The 22,628-nt window shown below is 48.6% G+C and overlaps 1 protein-coding gene across 1 annotated transcript; it reads left to right on the forward strand.

Moving 5' to 3' along the window:
• Nucleotides 1-1,143: 1,143 nt before the first annotated feature.
• Nucleotides 1,144-18,691, forward strand: LOC121581101 (rho GTPase-activating protein 30-like). Its single transcript, XM_045224856.1, has 6 exons — nt 1,144-1,231; nt 1,347-1,452; nt 1,567-1,702; nt 18,044-18,120; nt 18,344-18,457; nt 18,565-18,691. The coding sequence occupies exons 1-6, from the start codon at nt 1,144-1,146 to the stop codon at nt 18,689-18,691; spliced, it is 648 nt and encodes a 215-aa protein (XP_045080791.1).
• The last annotated feature ends 3,937 nt before the right edge of the window (nt 18,692-22,628 follow it).

The raw sequence follows: 22,628 nt of genomic DNA on the forward strand, positions 1-22,628 counted from the left end.
GCACAGCACAACAAGGTGAGTCCAAAAATTTATTGTATGCTGCTACATAAATGATGTAATATGCCAGGGAGATATGTATACTGGAGCTAAGAAATTAATACTAAGTGTATGTTGTGTAGTAAGCTGTTAGTAGCCCATGTGCCTCACCCTAATAATTTGGTCCCTTTCCCCCTCATAACTTAGCCTACTGTTCTGAGTTGGTGGTGCACATGTAGCCTATAGCCTGTTTTAGAGAAATGTCATCATCGAATATTGTAAGAGCTTTCATTGTCTGCTTATATGCCCCCTTTATTTATCCTACGGTTCTGACTTGGTGTACAGGGAGAATACTGTAGGAACGGCCCATGTTCTGAATTCTCAAAAGTGCTGAACAAATAGTTATTTTGACTACGTCCATCCTAGCTCGCTCATTAATCTCTTAATCAAAATTACGGATTGCCTCTTATCCGTTCGTCGTCCCCTTATGCCATAGTTTGTACATCTCAATTGTCAGTAGAAACCACATTTGTTTAAGCAAGTCAGCCATATCAGCTATGTAAATGAGTAAATGAGGCTGAATTAACTGTTTCGCTGCCAGACAAGGCTCCGCTGAAAGCCAGGTGTATCAGTGGTAATGATTCACTCCATGGTGCTGAAAAGAGAACTCTGCTGTTGGGACAGCTTTATGTAGGCCCTAACAGTTTGTGAGCACCGTTTGTCACCGTTATACACTGCTCAAAAAAATAAAGGGAACACTTAAACAACACAATGTAACTCCAAGTCAATCACACTTCTGTGAAATCAAACTGTCCACTTAGGAAGCAACACTGATTGACAATACATTTCACATGCTGTTGTGCAAATGGAATAGACAACAGGTGGTAATTATAGGCAATTAGCAAGACACCCCCAATAAAGAATTGGTTCTGCAGGTGGTGACCACAGACCACTTCTCAGTTCCTATGCTTCCTGGCTGATGCTTTGGTCACTTTTGAATGCTGGCGGTGCTTTCACTCTAGTGGTAGCATGAGACGGAGTCTACAACCCACACAAGTGGCTCAGGTAGTGCAGCTCATCCAGGATGGCACATCAATGCGAGCTGTGGTAAGAAGGTTTGCTGTGTCTGTCAGCGTAGTGTCCAGAGCATGGAGGCGCTACCAGGAGATGCGGAGACTCCGGAGAAAAGGAGGGAACAATGAGAAAGTGTTTGGCTGTGACCTGTTGGACCACCTGGCTACAAATTGTCAGGAGAGTAAGTCCCAAGTTCCCTCAGTCTGTTAGAATATGTTTGAATATGTTAAATATCAGCCTACAGTTGTTCATCCATGTCAGTTCTGTAGAATATTATCATCTTGTCTCCCTCTCAGTTCCTCAGGTGCTGCGAAGCTGCAGTGAATTCATTGAGAAGCATGGGGTTGTAGATAGGATCTACAGGCTATCTGAGGTGTCATCCAACACACAGAAATTAAGGTAAGCGTGTGTGTGTTTGTGTCTCGTGTGTGTTTGTGTCTCGTGTGTGTGTGCGCGAGCGTGAGTGTGTGTGGTCGAGTACAGCAGTAAAATGTAATGTGTTTGTTTCCAAACTGGTGAGTTTGACAGTGAGGGGACCCCAGATCTCAATAAGGATGTGTACCTGCAAGACATTCACCCTCTGCTCTCTCTGCAAGGCCTACTTCAGTTGCCCAATCCTCTCCTCACATACCAGCTCTATGGCAACTATGCTGTGAGTAGGGGAGAGTCAGGTACATTTTTACATTCAGCATCACTCCATCAAGGGAAATATAGTATTCTTTCTAACAAAGATATCGACATGCACTGAGTGTACAAAACATTAGGAACATGACATAGACTGACCAGGTAAAAGCTATGATCCCTTATTGATGTCACCTGTTAAATCCACTTCAATCAGTGTAGATGAAGGGGAGGAGAAAGGTTAAATAATGATTTTTAAGCTTTGAGACAATTGAGATATGGATTGTGTATGTGTACCATTTAGAGGGTGAATTGGCAAGACAAAATATTTAAGTGCCTTTGAACAGGGTATGGTAGTAGGTGCCAGGTGCACCTGTTTGAGTGTGTCAAGAACTGCAACGCTGCTGGGGTTTTCACACTTAACAGTTTCCCGTGTGTATCCACCCCCCAAAGGACATCCAGCCAATTTGACGAAACCGTGGGATGCATTGGAGTCAACATGGGCCAGCATCCCTGTGGAACGCTTTTGACACCTTGTAGTCCATGCCCCGACGAATTGTGGCTGTCCTGAGGGCAAAAGGAGGTTCAACTCAATATTAGGTAGGTGCTTTTAACGTTTTGTACACTCACTGTATATTTCTGGATGCGAGTGGCGCAGTGGTCTAAGGCACTGCATCACAGTGCTAGCTGTGCCACTTGAGATTCTGGTTCGAATCCAGGCTCTGTCGTAGCCGGCCGCGACCGGGAGACTCATGGGGCGGCGCACAATTGGCCCAGGGTAGGGGAGGGAATGGCCGGCAGGGGATGTAGCTCAGTTGGTAGAGCATGGCGTTTGCAACGCCAGGGTTGTGGGTTCGATAAAATAATGTATGCGCTAACTGTAAGTCGCTCTGGATAAGAGCGTCTGCTAAATGACAAAAAATTTAAATGTAAAATGTTATGTATCCCTGGTAATAATCAAAAGCTTGTCCAAAAAAATACCCCGGGTATGGAGTAAGTTGAGTGGCGGGACAAGGTAAGTTAAGCCACCTACAAATGTCTTTAATGAATTAAATATTACCACTACCTTTTGAAAACCATGTCTATCTTTATTTCCCAAACACAATTGAACACAATCACAATAGCTTTTTTGACTTTTAATAATTTTAAGCAACTATTAACACATACCTAACACTTAACAAACACTTTGTACTTCTTTTTACACTTTTAACATAAGCTAGGCCCTATGTTAAGAAGAAAACACTTTGCTCAACTTGTCATTGGCTCAACTTACCCCAAAGCAAACATTTTGACTATATTAGCCCACACAGTTACAAGAACGCACTTTTGTGCTAGGTTTAGGACCTCATATTGAAGCTTAGAGAAACCCCAACTGATGTATAGAACAATCCTAAAGTTATCTGCTTTGGTTTAGATACAAGCATCATGTCACGGTTTCGGCCGAGGCTGCCTCTCTTCCTTGCTCGGGCAGGCTTCGGCGGTCGTCGTCTCCGGAGTACTAGCTGCCACCGTTGTATGTCTCGATGTTCGTTTGGTTTTGTCTTTATGTTGTACACCTGTTTTCGTTTAGCGCTCATTAGTGTCCTATAAGTTCTCGTTGTGTTTGTCAGGTGTTGTGTGTGATTGTTTTGCTGTCGTGATTGTGCGCTACTGTTGCCCGTCTGCTCTTCGTGGTTTTCCTCCTCTGTTTAGGAGGGTTATTCGCACATGTTAGTGCGCATTTTGGTTTACGCCTGTGTGCGTATTTTCTCGCCTCCGGGCTTTTTGGCTCGTGTATTGAGTGTGCTTTCACTAAAGTCTTTTGGACTAATTTTCTGCGTCCTGCGCCTGATTCCTGCACCACACCCACCTACAGCACCCACTGACAGAATCACACACCATAAGGATGGAATCAGCAGGAGCCGCAGCAGCACATGAGTCTCTTGAGGATCGGGTCCGTGAGCAGAATGACCAGATCCTTCGTATCGGGACCGCCCTGCAGGACGTTATCAACACCCTTCAATGCTGGGAGACCAGAGGGACACCCCCAACTCCACCTCCCCTGCCATCACCATCGGCCAGTCAGCCCATTCAAGCTCCGGAACACAGGGGAATTCGACTCTCGCTCCCGAGGGCCTATGATGGGACCGCTGCCGGGTGTCAGGGCTTCCTTCTACAGGTGGAGCTATACCTGGCCACCGTACACCCGGCGCCCTCTGGACACGAGAGCGTGTCCGCCCTCATCTCCTGTCTTACCGGCAAGGCGTTGGAATGGGCCAACGCCGAGTGGAGGAGAATAGACGCCACCACCATCACCTACTCTGAGTTCTCCCGCCGCTTCAGGGCTGTGTTTGACCATCCACCTGAGGGGAAAGCGGCGGGAGCGTCTGTTCTACCTCCGGCAGAGGAGGAGGAGCGCCCAGGAGTTCGCTTTAGAATTCCGTACTCTAGCGGCGGATGCAGGGTGGAATGAGCGGGCCCTCATCGATCACTACCGCTGTAGTCTACGAGAGGACGTCCGTCGGGAGCTGGCCTGCAGGGATACCAGCCTCTCTTTCGATCAGTTAGTGGCAGAGGTGGGACAAAGTCATTGTTATGCAAGTCACAAGTAAGTCTCAAGTCTTTGCCCTCGAGTCCCGAGTCAAGTCGAGTCAAAGATGAGGCAAGTCCCAAGTCGAGTCAAAAGTCAAAGCCATCAAGTCTCAAGTCGAGTCCAAAGTCCTACCATTTTAGTTTCGAGTCATTTCAAGTCCTCTTACCACAGAAATAAAATGTATACAAATCATGTATGTCTGTAAGATTTGTATTTATTTAAACCTTTTTATACAATAACATTAATCAAATACAGCAAAAAACATAACATTTAATTTTCACAAAAAAAATGCTTGTATTTGAACAGCATATTGCACTACAACAATGCAGAGAGAGAGAGAGAGAGAGAGAGAGAGAGAGAGAGAGAGAGAGAGAGAGAGAGAGAGAGAGAGAGAGAGAGAGAGAGAGAGGAGAGAGAGAGAGAGAGAGAGGAGAGAGAGAGAGGGAGAGGAGAGAGAGAGGAGAGGAGAGAGAGAGAGAGAGAGAGAGAGAGAGAGAGAGAGAAAGAAGAGAGAGAGAGAGAGAGAGAGAGAGAGAATGGTTTACGGGGAAGGACAAACACCAAAGCTCTGGAAGTAAAAACAGTGTGGGAACCTGCACTGCAAATGAACAGATCTTACTCCATGTGAAACTCCTACCACAGGAGAGAGAGAGCTGTGTGGACAGGTGATGAGCAGAGAGTGAGTGTGTGTGCGCGCATGCGTGCTGTGGACAGGTGGAGGGAGGCCCCTATACTGCATTGCATTTGCAAAAGATCAAATTGGCCAAAAGTCTGTCAGTCATTTGTGCACGATGGGGACGCAGAATGATGCCACCATGGCTGAAAACTCGCTCCACTGGAGCACTAGAAGCAGGCACTGCCAAGACTCGGATGGCTACTTGAAAGAGTGAAGGAAGAGTCTTACTGTTCAGTGCCCAGAACAAAAGGGCATTCTGTCCTTCTGCCATGTCAATGTAGTGACTTAGCTGTACTGCTGGTGGGGTCCCAACATCCCTTTTCTGCCTCTTATGGTATGCAGCAAACAGCCCTTCTCCTTCCATGTCCTCTAGTTCTTCTTCAGCAGGCACCGGCACAGGCTGCTCTGTCTCTGCAGCATCTTGCAGGATCAATTCTAAAAATAAAAATAAAAACGTGTCACAACAGCAGAAACAAAAGAGCCCTTATTTCTGATGTTGATGATACTGTTCAAGACTGAAATTTTTTATTATTGTTAAAGTCAGATTAATATCACATTAGATCCTATATCAGATTAAGATCAAATTATTGTACGTTGCATTTAAGTTGCATTGCAAGTCAATAATATTTACCTTTAACTCGTTGTGCCACCTCTGCCTTGATGTCACGGTTGACCAGCACATGGGGCTCAATCCACAGCAGACAAAAGGCTGGATCCAAGGCAGCTGCTTTCAGGTAGACTGTGTCTGAAAAGGGGGCAGTGATCCCTTCTTGAGACTGGGCCATTTTTACATTAATGAAGATCCCAAGAAATCTTTTTTTTCAGGGATGCCTGCAGACCTCTGACCAGGCCACTCAGGAAACGAACTTGAGGCTTCAGCTTCTCAAGATGGTGATTGAGGGACAAGATGGATGGAACAACTGCACTGATTGTAATGACTTTCTCCCCTGTGTCAAATCAGTTGCTTCTCCGAACGGTTTTAAGATGTCCACCAACTCCTTCAGCAGATTCCACTCTCGTGGTGTGAATGACAGTTCTTTATGCCCGGCCTTCTCAAGAACTGCGCAGAGCTTTTGCTGATCACAATGAAGGACTGCTTTTACCTGCCGCAGTGTGGAATTCCACCTCGTGCTCACTGCAGCAGGGATGCCTCTGTGCTCCCCAAATTCACCATCGAAGATGTCTTTAAACGTTGTGCTTGTGTGGAGCAGGGAGCTAAGTTTTGATAACTTGGAGAGAGAAGGACATGCCGCTTTTGTTTCTTTCAAACCGTCTCCCACAACCAGCTGCAATGTGTGTGCAAAACACTGCAGGCGCTGTTTCTTTGCCATAGCAGCATCGACGGTTTGCTGGTCTTCTTGGGTTAAGTCATGCCATAGCTCAGGATCATCAAGATTATCTCCAGCATCTTCATCTTCCTCCTGTTCGCTGGGGAAGCAGACTGTAAATGCCTTGCGCATGTTAGCAGCATTGTCACTAATTATATAGTCCAATTTAGCTTTGATGTTGTATTCATCACATATTGCCTCAAATTGGTCACAGATTCGCTCTGCTGTGTGAGAGCCTTTGAAGCGGTTGCAGGCCAAGAGATTAGTCTTTAGCTGTACCCTCTCTGCATCTCGCTCCATCCAGTGCACAGTGACACCAAGGAATCCCCTCATCTTTCGATCAGACCAAATGTCCACAGTGACTGAAACATGGTCAGTGTTGCTCAATTGAGTTTTTAACTTTGACCGTCTCTCCTCAGCAAGGCTCTCTGTTTTTGTGGTCAGCGTTCGGCGACATACTGGGGTATACTTGCTGTCCAGCACAGCCAGAAAGTGACGAAAGCTCTTATTTTCCACAATAGACAGAGGGAAATTGCAATCAATAATCAAGTCAGACAGTATCGCATTGGAGATGGCCTTCTGCTGTGGGTGGGTCAGGCTGTAACGCCCTACACGAGTGTCAAGGAATTGTGAGATTGAAGGCTGTTGTGGTTCATCTACGATGATTTTGTTCATCTGGTATTTTTCATACCTGTAACAGAGAAGAATATGAAACAGATGTCAGAAAATCCTTTACAGCCACACATGTTGTATTTGAAACTACTCTTTACTCATATCAATGTTGTTGTGTTAATATTCATTGCCTATTGTACACTACGGTTTACGATAATACATTTCAGTTTCAGTGTATGCAATATTAAGAATATTTTCACTGCTTCAAAATTCATAAGAAAGCCCTTTCCCTCAAGAAACTGAAGTCATATGCTTTATAGCAGTGGTTTTCAAAGTGGGGACGGGGACCCTTGGGTGCCGCGAGGGGGTTCTAGGGGGCCATGGCAAGTTGGCATGAAAAGTATAGAAAAACAAAATAATTGAATAAATTAAATAACTAAAGTAAACCAAATTAAACCAAAAATAAGCTAAACAATATTCCCATTAGTTAAGAACTGCACTATAATAATCTATTGCATCTCTGAACATTACTACTATAATCGTTATTATTTTATTATATACTGTATATATCCCAGTGGTGCGCTGCCTCACAGACCTACTGTAGACTACGGTAGCACTCTGTCCATGCGCTGTCTGCTGTTTGGGCATGATATGAAAAGGGAAGGCTAATGGTGGATCTACTGTGACTGTGTTATCATTTTCCTCTTTACAATGTATACGTCTTACTATGTTTCCTGTTGTACTTGGATGGGTTTAGGGATGCACCAACTACATCCGAGTTGTGAAAGGGGGTGCATTCATTGTTTAATTGTGATATTTTGTCTTCAGCGACAGTTCTGCTTAGTTGTGATTAACCAAAATTACATAAACGACCTCAATGAGGCAGCACACCAGCAACTCTGAAACTGAATTTTAAAACGCTTAACGTGAAAAACGCTTAACGTTGCTTAATGCTTAATATACTAAGACAGTAATATTATAAGACCAAACTCTGCAAATATCATATTAATAAAGCATACTATGTACAAAACATCAGATGAGCCCAGAATATGAACGAAACACGTTTAATAACACGTTGCGTTTTCCTCCCATAGAAAACCATTATAAGAAAAGGCTTAACGTGTCTTATGTACTAAGACAGTGTTATTAAAAGACCAAACTAAGTAAATATCATATCAATAAAGTATACTATGTACAAAACATCAGATGAGCCCAGAATACATAGTAGCCTACATAAGACATGTTAAGCCTTTTCTTATAATGGTTTTCTATGGGAGGAAAACACTTAACGTGTTGTTAAACGTGTTTGCGTTCATATTCTGGCCTCATCTGATGTTTTGTACATTTAGTATACTTTATTAATATGATATTTATAGTTTGGTCTTTTAATATTACTGTCTCAGTATATTAAGACACGTTAAGCCTTTTCTTATAATGGTTTTCTATGGGAGGAAAACACTTAACGTGTTGTTAAACGTGTTTGCGTTCATATTCTGGGCTCATCTGATGTTTTGTACATAGTATACTTTATTAATATGATATTTACAGAGTTTGGTCTTTTAATAACACTGTCTTAGTACATTAAAGAACGTTAAGCGTTTTTTCACGCAAAGCGTTTTAGAATGTCCATATAATAGCAGTTCAAAAATCCATATTTTTGTAAGCATGAACCAGCAAGGAGACGTGCGTTTGTCTCGTTGATACAGTAAATATGCAGCAGCTAGCTAGTAAGTTACGGTACATCCGATAAGGTGCGTAGCATTCGTTCAAAACTTACCTTTCTTTGTGCAACTTCAGGTGTCGAACAAAGTTGGACGTTGTGGCAGCTCCGTCTGTAATCTTCGATCCGCATGTTTTGCAGATTGCAACTCGTTTTTTGTCGACTACCTCGTAATTTTTATAGCCAAACCAAACTATCTTCGGTATCATTTTGACAACTGGCGCGTTGTTGCTTGATGTGCTTCATTGGTTGTCTTGCAATGTGCCTGCTTAGATGCTGTCGAATCAAAACAACGTGGGACTACAGTGATTGGATAACGTGCAGGCAGCGCGCACTCTCTGTATGCATACAGGTGGATGGTGCACATTTTTTTCACAGATGCAGATAAACGGAGAGCGGCGCGGCCGTGTGAAAAAATTTTTCCCCAGTTTTCATGGGAAGTAGCAAGTCTTCTCGAGTCATAAGGCGCAAGTCCAAGTGAAGTCACGAGTCATTGATGTTAAAGTCCAAGTCGAGTTGCAAGTCTTTGTACATTTTGTCGAGTCGAGTCTGAAGTCATCAAATTCATGACTCGTGTCTGACTCGAGTCCAAGTCACATGACTCGAGTCCACACCTCTGGTTAGTGGACATGACCATCAGGCTGGACACCCTGCTGGCTACCCGCGGACGTTCCGAGGGGGGTCCGTCCATTCCATCCTCCAGCGCCTCCGAGCCGAGCCCTATGGAGCTTGGGGGTGCTGGCGCTAGAGAGAGGAGGGGTCGGAGCACGAGGGGGGCCGTCCTCTGCACCAACTGTGGCCGTGGAGGACACACCGCGGCTAGGTGCTGGGGAGGATCTCCTAGGGGAGAAGACGACAGGCTCCGCACTGGGGAGTCCTTCCAGGTGAGTAGGCGCCCCACTTACCCAGAGCTCTCTGTTGCACACTTCTGTATACCTGTGCGATTTCCACAGGTTGCACCTCATTCCCAGCATAAGGCGCTGGTAGATTCAGGCGCGGCTGGGAATTTTGTTGATAGAAAATGTTGTTTAGAATTAGGGATTCCCCTTCTTCCTGTTGACGTCCCATTCCCCGTTCATGCCCTAGATAGCCGTCCGTTGGGATCGGGCTTGATCAGGGAGGTCACGGCACCACTTAGGATGTGTACGCAGGGGGGTCATGAGGAGATTATCCAGCTATTTCTGATCGACTCGCCTGCGTATCCGGTGGTGCTGGGCATGCCCTGGTTGAGTATCCATAACCCGTCTATTTCGTGGCAGGAGAGGGCTCTGAGGGAGTGGTCTGCCCAGTGTGTGGGTCGATGTTTAGGCGTTTCCGTGGGGGCTACCTCGGTGGAGAGTCCAAACCAGGTGCCCGCATTGCACATTCCCCCTGAGTATGGGGATTTGGCTATTGTGTTCAGTAAGTCGAGGGCGACGCAGTTACCTCCTCATAGGCAGGGAGATTGTGCGATAGACCTCCAGGCAGGAGCTGCGCTCCCACGGAGCCATGTGTATCCTCTGTCTCAAGAGGAGAAGAGAGCTATGGAGACTTACATAGACGAATCTCTGAGACAAGGATACTGTCAAGAGTGCTGTAGGTGGGTGTAGTGGTGGAATCAAGCGCAGGACACCGAAGTATAGTCCAACAGACTTTAGTTAACTTTCCAACAAGGAAAATACGAATACACTTGCCCGAAGGCGAAACTACGCACGAAGGCGACAAAAATAAAGGCGCACTAAACATGTGCGTGAATGCTCCAACGCAGTGGAGTGAAGCTCAACCGAGCGAAATAGCAGTACACAAGCACTACACACGACAGAAATAAAACAATCACACACAACACTAGACAAACACAACGAGAAACTTATAGGACACTAATTACGCTAAACGAGAACAGGTGTCACAACAAACAGACAAAAGCAAACAAACATGAAACATACAACGGTGGCAGCTAGTATTCCGGAGACAACGAACGCCGAAGCCTGCCCGAACAAGGAAGAGAGGCAGCCTCGGCCGAAACCGTGACAGTACCCCCTTGACGCGCGGCTCCAGACGTGCGCTGACTCGGCCTCGGGGACGACCCGGAGGACGCGGGAGCAGGGTGCGTCGGGTGCCCACGATGGAATTCCGTCAGGAGAGACGGGTCCAAAATGTCTCTCCTCGGCACCCAGCACCGCTCCTCCGGACCGTACCCCTCCCACTCCACTAGATATTGGAGACCCCCCATCCGACGTCTCGAATCCAAGATGGACCTCACGGAGTACGCCGGTGCCCCTCGATGTCCAATGGGGGCGGAGGAGTCTCCCTGATCTCACTTTCTTGGAGTGGGCCAGCTACCACCGGCCTGAGAAGGGACACATGGAACGAGGGGTTAATACTTTTATATTCAACAGGTAGTTGTAATTTGTAACACACCTCGTTCAACCTTCTCAGGACCTTAAATGGCCCTACAAACCGCCGACCCAGTTTCCGACAGGGCAGGCGGAGGGGCAGGTTTCTGGTAGAGAGCCAGACTCGATCACCAGGTGCGTACACCGGTCCCTCACTGCGGTGGAGATCGGCGCTCGCCTTATGACGTCGGAGGGCCCGCTGCAGGTGGCGTGTGCAGCGTTCCCACGTCTCCTCCGAGCGCCGCGCCCACTCATCCACCGCAGGAGCCTCGATCTGGCTCTGCTGCCAAGGTGCCAGAACCGGCTGGTAACCTAACACACATTGGAAAGGGGTTAGGTTAGTGGAGGAATGGCGTAGGGAATTCTGGGCCATCTCGGCCCAGGGAACGATACCTTGCCCACTCCTCCGGCCGGTCCTGGCAGTATGTTCTAAGAAACCTACCCACATCCTGGTTCACGCGTTCCACCTGCCCATTACTCTCCGGGTGGTAACCCGAGGTGAGGCTCACCGAGACCCCCAACCGCTCCATAAAGGCTCTCCAGACCCTGGAGGTAAATTGGGGACCTCGATCAGACACAATATCCTCGGGCATCCCGTAGTGCCGGAACACATGGGTGAATAGTGCTTCGGCAGTTTGCAGGGCTGTAGGAAGGCCCTGCAAACAGGTCCTTCATGGGGAGCAAACGACAGGCCTTAGAAAACCGGTCCACAACGACCAGTATAGCGGTATTCCCCTGTGAAGGAGGAAGGTCAGTAAGGAAATCCACCGAGAGGTGAGACCATGGTCGTTGTGGAACGGGCAGGGGTAGTAACTTACCCCTAGGCAGATGTCTAGGCGCCTTACACTGGGCGCACACCGAGCAGGAGGAAACATAAACCCTCACATCCCTTGCCAACGTGGGCCACCAGTACTTGGTACTAAGACAGTGCACTGTCCGGCCGATACCAGGGTGTCCAGAGGAGGGTGACGTGTGAGCCCAATAGATCAATCGATCCCGAACCTCGAGCGGAACGTACTTCCGACCCTCCGGGCATTGCGGTGGACTAGGGTTGGTGCGTAACGCCCGCTCGAGCTCAGCATCGACCTCCCACACTACCGGTGCCACCAGACACGACTCCGGCAGTATGGGAGTGGGCTCCACGGACCTCTCCTCCGTGTCATACCGCCGAGACAGTGCATCTGCCTTACCGTTCTGTGACCCAGGGATGTACGTGATCTTAAATGTAAACCGGGTCAAAAACATATTCCATCTTGCCTGACGAGGGTTCAGCCTCCTCGCTGCCCGGATGTACTCCAGGTTACGGTGGTCCGTCAAAATGAGGAAAGGGTGTTGAGCCCCCTCAAGCCAGTGCCTCCACACCTTTAGGGCCTGTACCACGGCTAACAGCTCCCTGTCCCCTACGTCATAGTTTCGCTCCGCCGGACTGAGCTTCTTAGAATAAAAAAGCACAGGGCGGAGTTTAGGTGGCGCGCCTGACCGTTGTGAAAGCACGGCTCCTATACCGGCCTCAGACGCGTCCACCTCTACCTGAAATGGCAAAGAGGGATCCGGATGCGCCAGCACCGGGGCCGAGGTAAACAGGTCCTTCAGCCTCCCAAACGCCCTGTCCGCCTCGGCAGACCACTGCAGACGCACCGACCCCCCTTCAAAAGAGACGTGATGGGAGCTGCCACCTGTCCAAAACCCCCGGATAAACCTCCGGTAGTAATTCGCAAACCCCAAAAACTGCTGCACCTCCTTCACAGTGGTTGGGGTTTGCCACTACGCACGGCTGACACCCGGTCTACCTCCATCTTCACCCCTGACGCAGACAACTGATACCCCAAAAAGGAGACCGACTCCTGGAAAAACAGACACTTCTCTGCCTTAACATACAGGTCGTACTCCACCAGCCTCCGCAACACTCTGCGCACCAGGGCCACATGCTCGACACGGGTAGGCGAGTACACGAGAATGTCATCTATGTACACAACCACCCCCTGCCCCTGCATGTCCCTGAAGATCTCATCCACGAATGATTGGAAAACTGACGGAGCGTTCATCAACCCGTATGGCATGACAAGATACTCGTAATGGCCCGAGGTGGTACTAAAGGCTGTCTTCCATTCATCGCCCTCCCTGATGCGCACCAAGTTGTACACGCTCCTGAGATCTAATTTAGTGAAGAAACGCGCCCCATGCAATGACTCAGTCATGGTCGCAATCAGCGGGAGTGTATAACTGTACTTCACCGTGATCTGATTGAGACCACGGTAATCGATGCACGGGCGTAAACCACCATCCTTTTTCTTCACAAAAAAGAAACTCGAGGACGCGGGGGAAGTGGAAGGCCGTATGTATCCTTGTCTCAGAGATTCGTCTATGTAAGTCTCCATAGCTTTCTTCTCCTCCTGAGACAGAGGATACACATGGCTCCGTGGGAGCGCAGCTCCTGCCTGAAGGTCTATCGCACAATCTCCCTGCCTATGGGGCGGCAACCGCGTCGCCCTCGACTTACTAAACGCAATCGCCAAATCCCCATACTCAGGAGGAATGTGCAATGCGGGCACCTGGTTTGGACTCTCCACCGAGGTAGCCCCTACGGAAACGCCCAAACATCGACCCACACACTGGGCAGACCACTCCATCAGAGCCCTCTCCTGCCACGAAATAGATGGGTTATGGGTACTCAACCAGGGCATGCCCAGCACCACCGGATACGCAGGCGAGTCAATCAGAAATAGCTGAATCATCTCCTGATGACCCCCCTGCGTACGCATCCTAAGTGGCGCAGTGACCTCCCTGATTAAGCCCGCACCAAACGGACGGGTATCTAGGGCATGAACGGGGAAAGGGACATCAACAGGAAGAAGGGGAATCCCTAAGGCTAAACAAAACTTCTTATCAACAAAATTCCCAGCCGCGCCTGAATCTACCAGCGCCTTATGCTGGGAATGAGGTGCTACCTGTGGAAAACGCACAGGTATACAGAAATGTGCAACAGAGAGCTCTGGGTGAGTGGGGCGCCTACTCACCTGGAAGGAATCCCCAGTGCGGGACCTGTCGTCCTCTCTTAAAGGTGTGTGATTCTGTCAAGAGTGCTGTAGGTGGGTGTAGTGGTGGAATCAAGCGCAGGACACCGAAGTATAGTCCAACAGACTTTAGTTAACTTTCCAACAAGGAAAATACGAATACACTTGCCCGAAGGCGAAACTACGCACGAAGGCGACAAAAATAAAGGCGCACTAAACATGTGCGTGAATGCTCCAACGCAGTGGAGTGAAGCTCAACCGAGCGAAATAGCAGTACACAAGCACTACACACGACAGAAATAAAACAATCACACACAACACTAGACAAACACAACGAGAAACTTATAGGACACTAATTACGCTAAACGAGAACAGGTGTCACAACAAACAGACAAAAGCAAACGAACATGAAACATACAACGGTGGCAGCTAGTATTCCGGAGACAACGAACGCCGAAGCCTGCCCGAACAAGGAAGAGAGGCAGCCTCGGCCGAAACCGTGACAGATACATACGGCCATCCACTTCCCCTGCGTCCTCGAGTTTCTTTTTTGTGAAGAAAAAGGATGGAGGGTTACGCCCGTGCATTGATTACCGTAGTCTCAATCAGATCACGGTGAAGTACAGTTATCCACTTCCTCTGATTGCGACCATGACGGAGTCATTGCACGGGGCGCGTTTTTCACAAAATTAGATATCAGGAGCGCTTACAACTTGGTGCGCATTAGGGAGGGCGATGAATGGAAGACAGCGTTTAGTACCACCTCGGGGCATTACGAGTATCTTGTCATGCCATACGGGTTGATGAACGCTCCTTCAGTTTTCCAATCATTCGTGGATGAGATATTCAGGGACATGCAGGGGCAGGGGGTGGTCGTGTACATAGATGACATTCTCGTGTACTCGTCTACCCGAGTCGAGCATGTGGCCCTGGTGCGCCGAGTGTTGAGGAGGCTGTTGGAGCATGACCTGTATGTCAAGGCAGAGAAATGTCTGTTTTTCCAGGAGTCGATCTCCTTTTTGGGTTATCAGTTGTCTGCGTCAGGGGTGAAGATGGAGGTTGACCGGGTGTCAGCCGTGCGTAATTGGCAAACTCCAACCACTGTTAAAGAGGTGCAGCAGTTTTTGGGGTTTGCGAATTACTACCGGAGGTTTATCCGGGGTTTTGGACAGGTGGCAGCTCCCATAACGTCTCTTTTGAAGGGGGGTCCGGTGCGTTTGCAGTGGTCAGCCGAGGCAGACAGGGCTTTTGGGAGGCTGAAGGACCTGTTTACTTCGGCTCCGGTGCTGGCGCATCCGGATCCCTCTTTACCATTTCAGGTAGAGGTGGACGCGTCAGAGGCCGGAATAGGAGCCGTGCTTTCGCAACGGTCCGGCACGCCACCCGAACTCCGCCCCTGTGCTTTTTATTCCAAAAGCTCAGTCCGGCGGAGCGAAATTATGACGTAGGGGACAGGGAGCTGTTAGCCGTGGTACAGGCCCTAAAGGTGTGGAGGCATTGGCTTGAGGGGGCTCAACACCCTTTTCTCATTTTGACTGACCACCGTAACCTGGAGTACATCCGGGCAGCTAGGGAGACTGAACCCTCGCCAGGTGCGGTGGAACATGTTTTTGGCCCGGTTTGTATTTAAGATCACGTACATCCCTGGGTCACAGAACGGTAAGGCAGACGCACTGTCTCGGCGGTATGACACGGAGGAGAGGTCCGTGGAGCCCACTCCCATACTGCCGGAGTCTTGTCTGGTGGCACCGGTAGTGTGGGAGGTCGATGCTGAGATCGAGCGGGCGTTGCGCACCGACCCTAGTCCTCCTCAATGCCCGGAGGGTCGGACGTACGTCCCGCTCGAGGTTCGGGATCGATTGATCTATTGGGCTCACACGTCACCCTCCTCTGGACATCCTGGTATTGGCCGGACAGTGCACTGCCTTAGTGCTAAGTACTGGTGGCCCACGTTAGCGAGGGATGTGAGGGTTTATGTCTCCTCCTGCTCAGTGTGCGCCCAGTGTAAGGCGCCTAGACATCTGCCTAGGGGTAAGTTACAACCCCTGCCCGTTCCACAACGACCATGGTCTCACCTCTCGGTGGACTTCATCACTGACCTTCCCTCCTCGCAGGGGAATACTACTATACTGGTCGTTGTGGACCGGTTCTCTAAGGCCTGTCGTTTGCTCCCTATGCCGGGCCTTCCTACTGCCCTACAGACCGCCAAAGCTCTATTCACCCATGTTTTCCGGCACTACGGGGTACCCGAGGATATTGTGTCTGATCGAGGTCCCCAATTCACCTCCAGAGTCTGGAGAGCTTTTATGGAGCGTTTGGGGGTCTCGGTGAGCCTCACCTCGGGTTACCATCCTGAGAGTAATGGGCAGGTGGAACGTGTGAACCAGGATGTGGGTAGGTTTCTTAGATCATACTGCCAGGACCGGCCGGAGGAGTGGGCACGGTACGTTCCCTGGGCAGAAATGGCCCAGAATTCCCTACGCCATTCCTCAACTAACCTAACCCCCTTTCCAATGTGTGTTAGGTTACCAGCCGGTTCTGGCACCTTGGCAGCAGAGCCAGATCGAGGCTCCTGCGGTGGATGAGTGGGTGCGGCGCTCGGAGGAGACGTGGAACGCTGCACACGTCCACCTGCAGCGGGCCCTCCGTCGTCAGAAGGCGAGCGCCGATCTCCACCGCAGTGAAGGGCCGGTGTACGCACCTGGTGATCGAGTCTGGCTCTCTACCAGAAACCTGCCCCTCCGCCTGCCCTGTCGGAAACTGGGTCGGCGGTTTGTGGGGCCGTTTAAAGTCCTGAGAAGATTGAACGAGGTGTGTTACAGATTACAACTGCCTATTGAGTATAAGAATATTAACCCCTCATTCCATGTGTCTCTTCTCAGGCCGGTGGTAGCTGGTCCACTCCAGGAAGATGAAGTCAGGGAGACTCCTCCGCTCCCGTTGGACATCGAGGGGGCACCGGCGTACTCCGTGCGGTCCATCTTGGATTCGAGACGTCGGATGGGGGGTCTCCAATATCTCGTGGAGTGGGAGGGGTACGGCCCGGAGGAACGGTGCTGGGTGCCGAGGAGAGACATTTTGGACCCGTCTCTCCTGACAGAATTCCACCGTAGTCACCCGACGCGCCCTGCTCCGCGTCCTCCTGGTCGTCCCCGAGGCCGGAGTCGGCGCACGTCTGGAGCCGCGCGTCAAGGGGGGGGTACTGTCACGGTTTCGGCCGAGGCTGCCTCTCTTCCTTGCTCGGGCAGGCTTCGGCGGTCGTCGTCTCCGGAGTACTAGCTGCCACCGTTGTATGTCTCGATGTTCGTTTGGTTTTGTCTTTATGTTGTACACCTGTTTTCATTTAGCGCTCATTAGTGTCCTATAAGTTCTCGTTGTGTTTGTCAGGTGTTGTGTGTGATTGTTTTGCTGTCGTGATTGTGCGCTACTGTTGCCCGTTTGCTCTTCGTGGTTTTCCTCCTCTGTTTAGGAGGGTTATTCGCACATGTTAGTGCGCATTTTGGTTTACGCCTGTGTGCGTATTTTCTCGCCTCCGGGCTTTTTGGCTCGTGTATTGAGTGTGCTTTCACTAAAGTCTTTTGGACTAATTTTCTGCATCCTGCGCCTGATTCCTGCACCACACCCACCTACAGCACCCACTGACACATCATGAAACCTCTAACACAATACATTCATTTGACTTGGTGAAAATCCATTTTTTTGACCTAACTTGCTTACCACTTTTTTCATGTGGTTTCTTCCATTAGAGGCTCCATGAAATGATGACCTCTTCCAAAGTATTTGGTCAAATGATTTATTTTTCTCCTAGAAACAAAGTGGCTCAACTTACCCCACTCTCCCCTACCTGTCTTAGTACATTACTTGATAGTAATTCAGATACAGTAATTTAATTCAGTTGGAGCAAAAGGGAGAAAGCATTCTGACATGGAAAACGAGAAGTGGTGTTTCTATTGGACAAGTTCAGGTAGTAGAGGTTCAAAATGTCAAAATTTTCTCCCATTTCATACCTACTGAATGGGACCCAGCATAAATATGGCATATTGCTTTTTGTATCAACCTCACACCTCTTTCCCTGTAGGAAGCTGTGGCGATTCAGCTGGAGGAGGAGATGCTAGTGAAGATCAAGGATGTGCTGAAGGAGTTACCTGCATTGCAGGTAAACCTCCACCTATTCACTAATTTCTCCTACTTTTATAGAGACAGAGTAAATGTTTGCAACATTTCCATATATTACATGAATGGAACCATCTGTTTGTAAATTGGATTTAAAATTGTGCCTTGTGTCGTTTTTCTCCAATAGTTTAAGCTGTTTTCAAACTAAATCTACAAACTTAAACCCATTTTCTTCTCTCTCTGCCCCTTCTCCCTCCCCCTGGTTTCTCAGAACTCTAGAGTTCCTGATGCATCACCTTGTCAAGATGGCTTCTTATTCCTCACACACCAACATGCATGCCCGGAACCTCGCCATTGTTTGGGCTCCAAACCTTCTCGTGTGTCTATTTATCTACATGAGAGAGAAAGACATGAACTAGATAGAGATAGTTAAAACAGTGTGTTTGCATTGTTCAACGTTGTTTAACCCTCTGAGGCTGTTTACAGGTCAAAATACATTGAGGCTTCAGGGTTTAACAGTACAGCAGTCTTTATAGAGGTGAGGGTCCAGTCCATCATGGTGGAATTCATCCTCACCCACGTGCCCCAGCTGTTTCCTGATTCAGATACATGATATTTTCCTCCCTAGTCTCTGTCTGCCAAATACCAGGGTCATGTTCATTAGTGCACACTGTATCAAAAAGATATTGGCTGGTGGACAAGAAGAAAGGACAGGTTGTGCTTGGCTTCTTGGTGAGTTTACCATCATCATCACCGACAAATTCATCATCATCGTCATTATCAATGAACACACTGCTACTCTTTGGATTATTGTTTTGATATACACTACCAGTCAAAGGTTTGGACACACCTACTCATTCAAGGGTTTTTCTTTTTTTAAAACTTTTTTCTACATTCTAGAATAATAGTGAAGACATCAAAACTATGAAATAACACACATGGAATCATGTAGTAACCAAAGAAGTGTTAAACAAATCTAAATACATTTTATATTTGAGATTCTTCAAATAGCCACCCTTTGCCTTGATGACAGCTTTGCACACTCTTGGCATTCTCTCAACCAGTAAAAATAAAAGAAAAACCCTTGAATGAGTAGGTGTGTCCAAACTTTTGACTGGTACTGTAAGTTATATTGGTGACTGATAATATGGTCATAACTGTCTTTCCTATTATGTCATGGGCCCAAATACTGATCTGTCGTCATCATGTGGTGACATTGAGCTAGAAATGGACAAGTCTAGTGGGGGAAAAGGTGGCTGGATAACTGCAGTGACTGTGGAGAGAGGTACAGTAGCTGCACTGCACTGCAGTACAACGTCATAACTCATACACATTTTGATGAATCATCTGTAAAAATGTTGTTATATGAATAATTTATTAACTGCACTGTTATTCTGTGTGCTGTCTCTAGAGTTGGTGGTGTGGGAGATTCCAAGGGAAACATGTGGTTCAACCAGCCACCAAACATCAACTCCTGTGTCACACTCTGGCTCCGGGACTTTGTATTTGAGCCAGGGTGTATTCGTTTTGTTGGGTTTGGTTTGGTTATGTTGGGTATTTGGGTGTGCTTGGTTTTGGTTGTTCTTGTTAGTCATATGACTCCCAATCGGAGGTAACGAGTGTCAGCTGTCGGCTCGTTATCTCTGATCTGATTGGGAGCCATATTTAAACTGTGTGTTTTCACCTTGTGTTTGTGGGTTTTTGTTCATTGTTCTGTAGTTGGCACTGAGGACTTCACGATCGTGGTTTGTTTTGTATTCTCGTGGTTATTATTAAAGTCATCATGTTCACTCCAAACGCTGCGCTTGGTCCGCTTCCTTAGACGATCGTGACAGAAAAACCCACCAATCTAGGACCAAGCGGCGTGTCAAGCGGCAACAGGACCCACATACACAGGATTCATGGACGCCTATAAAGGATTCATGGACATGGGAGGAGATACTGGATGGAAAGGGTCCTTGGGCACAACCGGGAGAATATCGCCGCCCTCGTGAAGAGCTGGAGGCAGCTAAAGCCGAGAGGAGGCAATATGAGGAGGCAGCACAGAGGCAAGGCTGGAAGCCCGTGAGCACTAGCCAAAAATTTCTTGGGGGGGGCCTTAAAGGGAGTGTGGCGAAGTCAGGTAGGAGACCTGCGCCTACTCCCTGTACTTACCGTGGAGAGCGAGAGTACGGGCAGACACCGTGTTACGCAGTAGAGCGCATGGTGTCTCCTGTACGCGTGCATAGCCCGGTTCGGTACATTCCAGCTCCACGTATCGGCCGGGCTAGATTGAGCGTTGAGCCGGATGTCATGAAGCCGGCCCAACGCATTAGGCCACCAGTGCGTCTCCTCGGGCCGGCTTACATGGCACCAGCCTTACGCATGGTGTCCCCGGTTCGCCTACATAGCCCGGTGCGGGTTATTCCTCCTTCCCGTACTGGTCGGGCGACGGGGAGCATACAACCAGGTAAGGTTGGGCAGGCTCAGTGCTCAAGGGAGCCAGTAAGCCTGCACGGTCCGGTATTTCCGGCGCCACCTCCCCGCTCCAGCCCAGTACCACCAGTGCCTACACCACGTACCAAGCCTCCTGTGTGTCCCCAGAGTCCTGTGCGTCCTGTTGCTGCTCCCCGCACTAGCCCTGAGATGCGTGTCCTCAGCCCGGAACACGTCAGCCAGCCATGAGCAGCCAGATCCGTCAGCCAGCCATGAGCAGCCAGATTCGTCAGCCAGCCATGAGCAGCCAGATCCGTCAGCCAGCCATGAGCCGTCCAGCCAGGATCCGCCAGAGCCGTCCAGCCAGGATCCGCCAGCCAGCCAGGATCCGCCAGAGCCAGCCAGCCAGGATCCGCCATTCAGTCCGGTGCTGCCCCTTAGTCCGGTGCTGCCCCTTATCCTGGTGCTGCCCCTTATCCTGGTGCTGCCCCTTAGTCCGGTGCTGCCCCTTATCCTGGTGCTGCCCCTTAGTCCGGTGCTGCCCCTTAGTCCGGTGCTGCCTCTTAGTCCGGTGCTGCCCCTTAATCCAGTGGGGTTAAATTGGAGGGTGGTCATTGGGAGGAGGCTACGTAAGCGGGTAGTGACTATGGTGGGGTGGGGACCACGACCTGTGCCAGAGCCGCCACCGTGGACAGACGCCCTCCCAGACCCTCCCCTAGACTTTATGCTGGTGCGCCCGGAGTTCGCACCTTAAGGGGGGGGTTATGTCACACTCTGGCTCCGGGACTTTGTATTTGAGCCAGGGTGTATTCGTTTTGTTGTGTTTGGTTTGGTTATGTTGGGTATTTGGGTGTGCTTGGTTTTGATTGTTCTTGTTAGTCATATGACTCCCAATCGGAGGTAACGAGTGTCAGCTGTCGGCTCGTTATCTCTGATTGGGAGCCATATTTAAACTGTGTGTTTTCACCTTGTGTTTGTGGGTTTTTGTTCATTGTTCTGTAGTTGGCACTGAGGACTTCACGATCGTGGTTTGTTTTGTATTCTCGTGGTTATTATTAAAGTCATCATGTTCACTCCAAACGCTGCGCTTTGGTCGTACTTCATAGGCGATCGTGACATCCTGGAGCAGCACGAAACCTGTAAGATATTTTCCTCTGAAACTGATGTCTTTTTTTCCAATGATGATGATGATGATTTTGATGGATATTCCCTAGGCACACAGTGACAGGATCAGTGTACTGTGATTCGCCAACAGCATGATCATCTCGGCGTCCCATGACAGAACTGTCAAAGTGTGGGACAGAAACATCAAGTAACAGGTGCATGAATTCTAACTCTTCAGTTTCCATGCACTCAAATAATTTTTTTATCAAGAATGGAGGAGTAGTCACAGCAATGCACTGTTTGTGTATGTATGTATGTATGTATGTATGTATGTATGTATGTATGTATGTATGTATGTATGTATGTATGTATGTATGTATGTATGTATGTTTGTCTGTATGCTTACACTTTATCTCTCAACAGGTGTGTGTGTGTGGGTACTGTTGTAGTCTTGGAGGTGAACATGCAATGCTCCATTGAACTGGTGTGGGTGATGCACTGGGCCAGCTCTACTTCCTCTCCTGGAGAGAAATACCACCCAGTGTACACACAGTCATTGTATACACACTGTTCCATAACATATGCAATCATAATTCACTTACTCTCACACAGATACAGTATATCAGTACTACTGTACTTTTATGCATATTCTTTCATGTAGGTCAATCAACACTACTCACTATCTTCTACACACTATCTGATATGGATACACTTTATATCTAATAACTCTACTTATATATGTGTGTGCCTTAAAAGCCCTAAGAGAAGAACCTCTGAATGTAAATCAGCTATAATGCATGTCTTCACGAGTCCACCCGTATACCCGAGACCCGACCCAGTGGGTCTGGGTCCAAAATTCGAACTTTTAACTTGGGTCGGGTTCTGTTCTATGTAACAACAGCCAGGTTGGGTCTCGGGTCTATGTAACTACAGCTGATAGACCCGAATGGACCTGACCACGGCTCTGCATAGCCTATAGTATATTTACTTTACACTAATAAGGTGAATGTATTGACTTATAGAAGTCCTAG

This window comes from Coregonus clupeaformis, chromosome 14, assembly GCF_020615455.1.
Source record: "Coregonus clupeaformis isolate EN_2021a chromosome 14, ASM2061545v1, whole genome shotgun sequence".
Classification (NCBI taxonomy): domain Eukaryota; kingdom Metazoa; phylum Chordata; class Actinopteri; order Salmoniformes; family Salmonidae; genus Coregonus; species Coregonus clupeaformis.

Coding starts and splice junctions, on each gene's coding strand:
- LOC121581101 (XM_045224856.1), top strand. CDS start 1,144: ATGCGGAGACTCCGGAGAAAAGGAGGGAACAATGAGAAAGTGTTTGGC. Junction 1,232..1,346: donor GGCTACAAATTGTCAGGAGA/GTAAGTCCCAAG, acceptor TCTCCCTCTCAG/TTCCTCAGGTGCTGCGAAGC. Junction 1,453..1,566: donor AACACACAGAAATTAAGGTA/AGCGTGTGTGTG, acceptor TTTCCAAACTGG/TGAGTTTGACAGTGAGGGGA.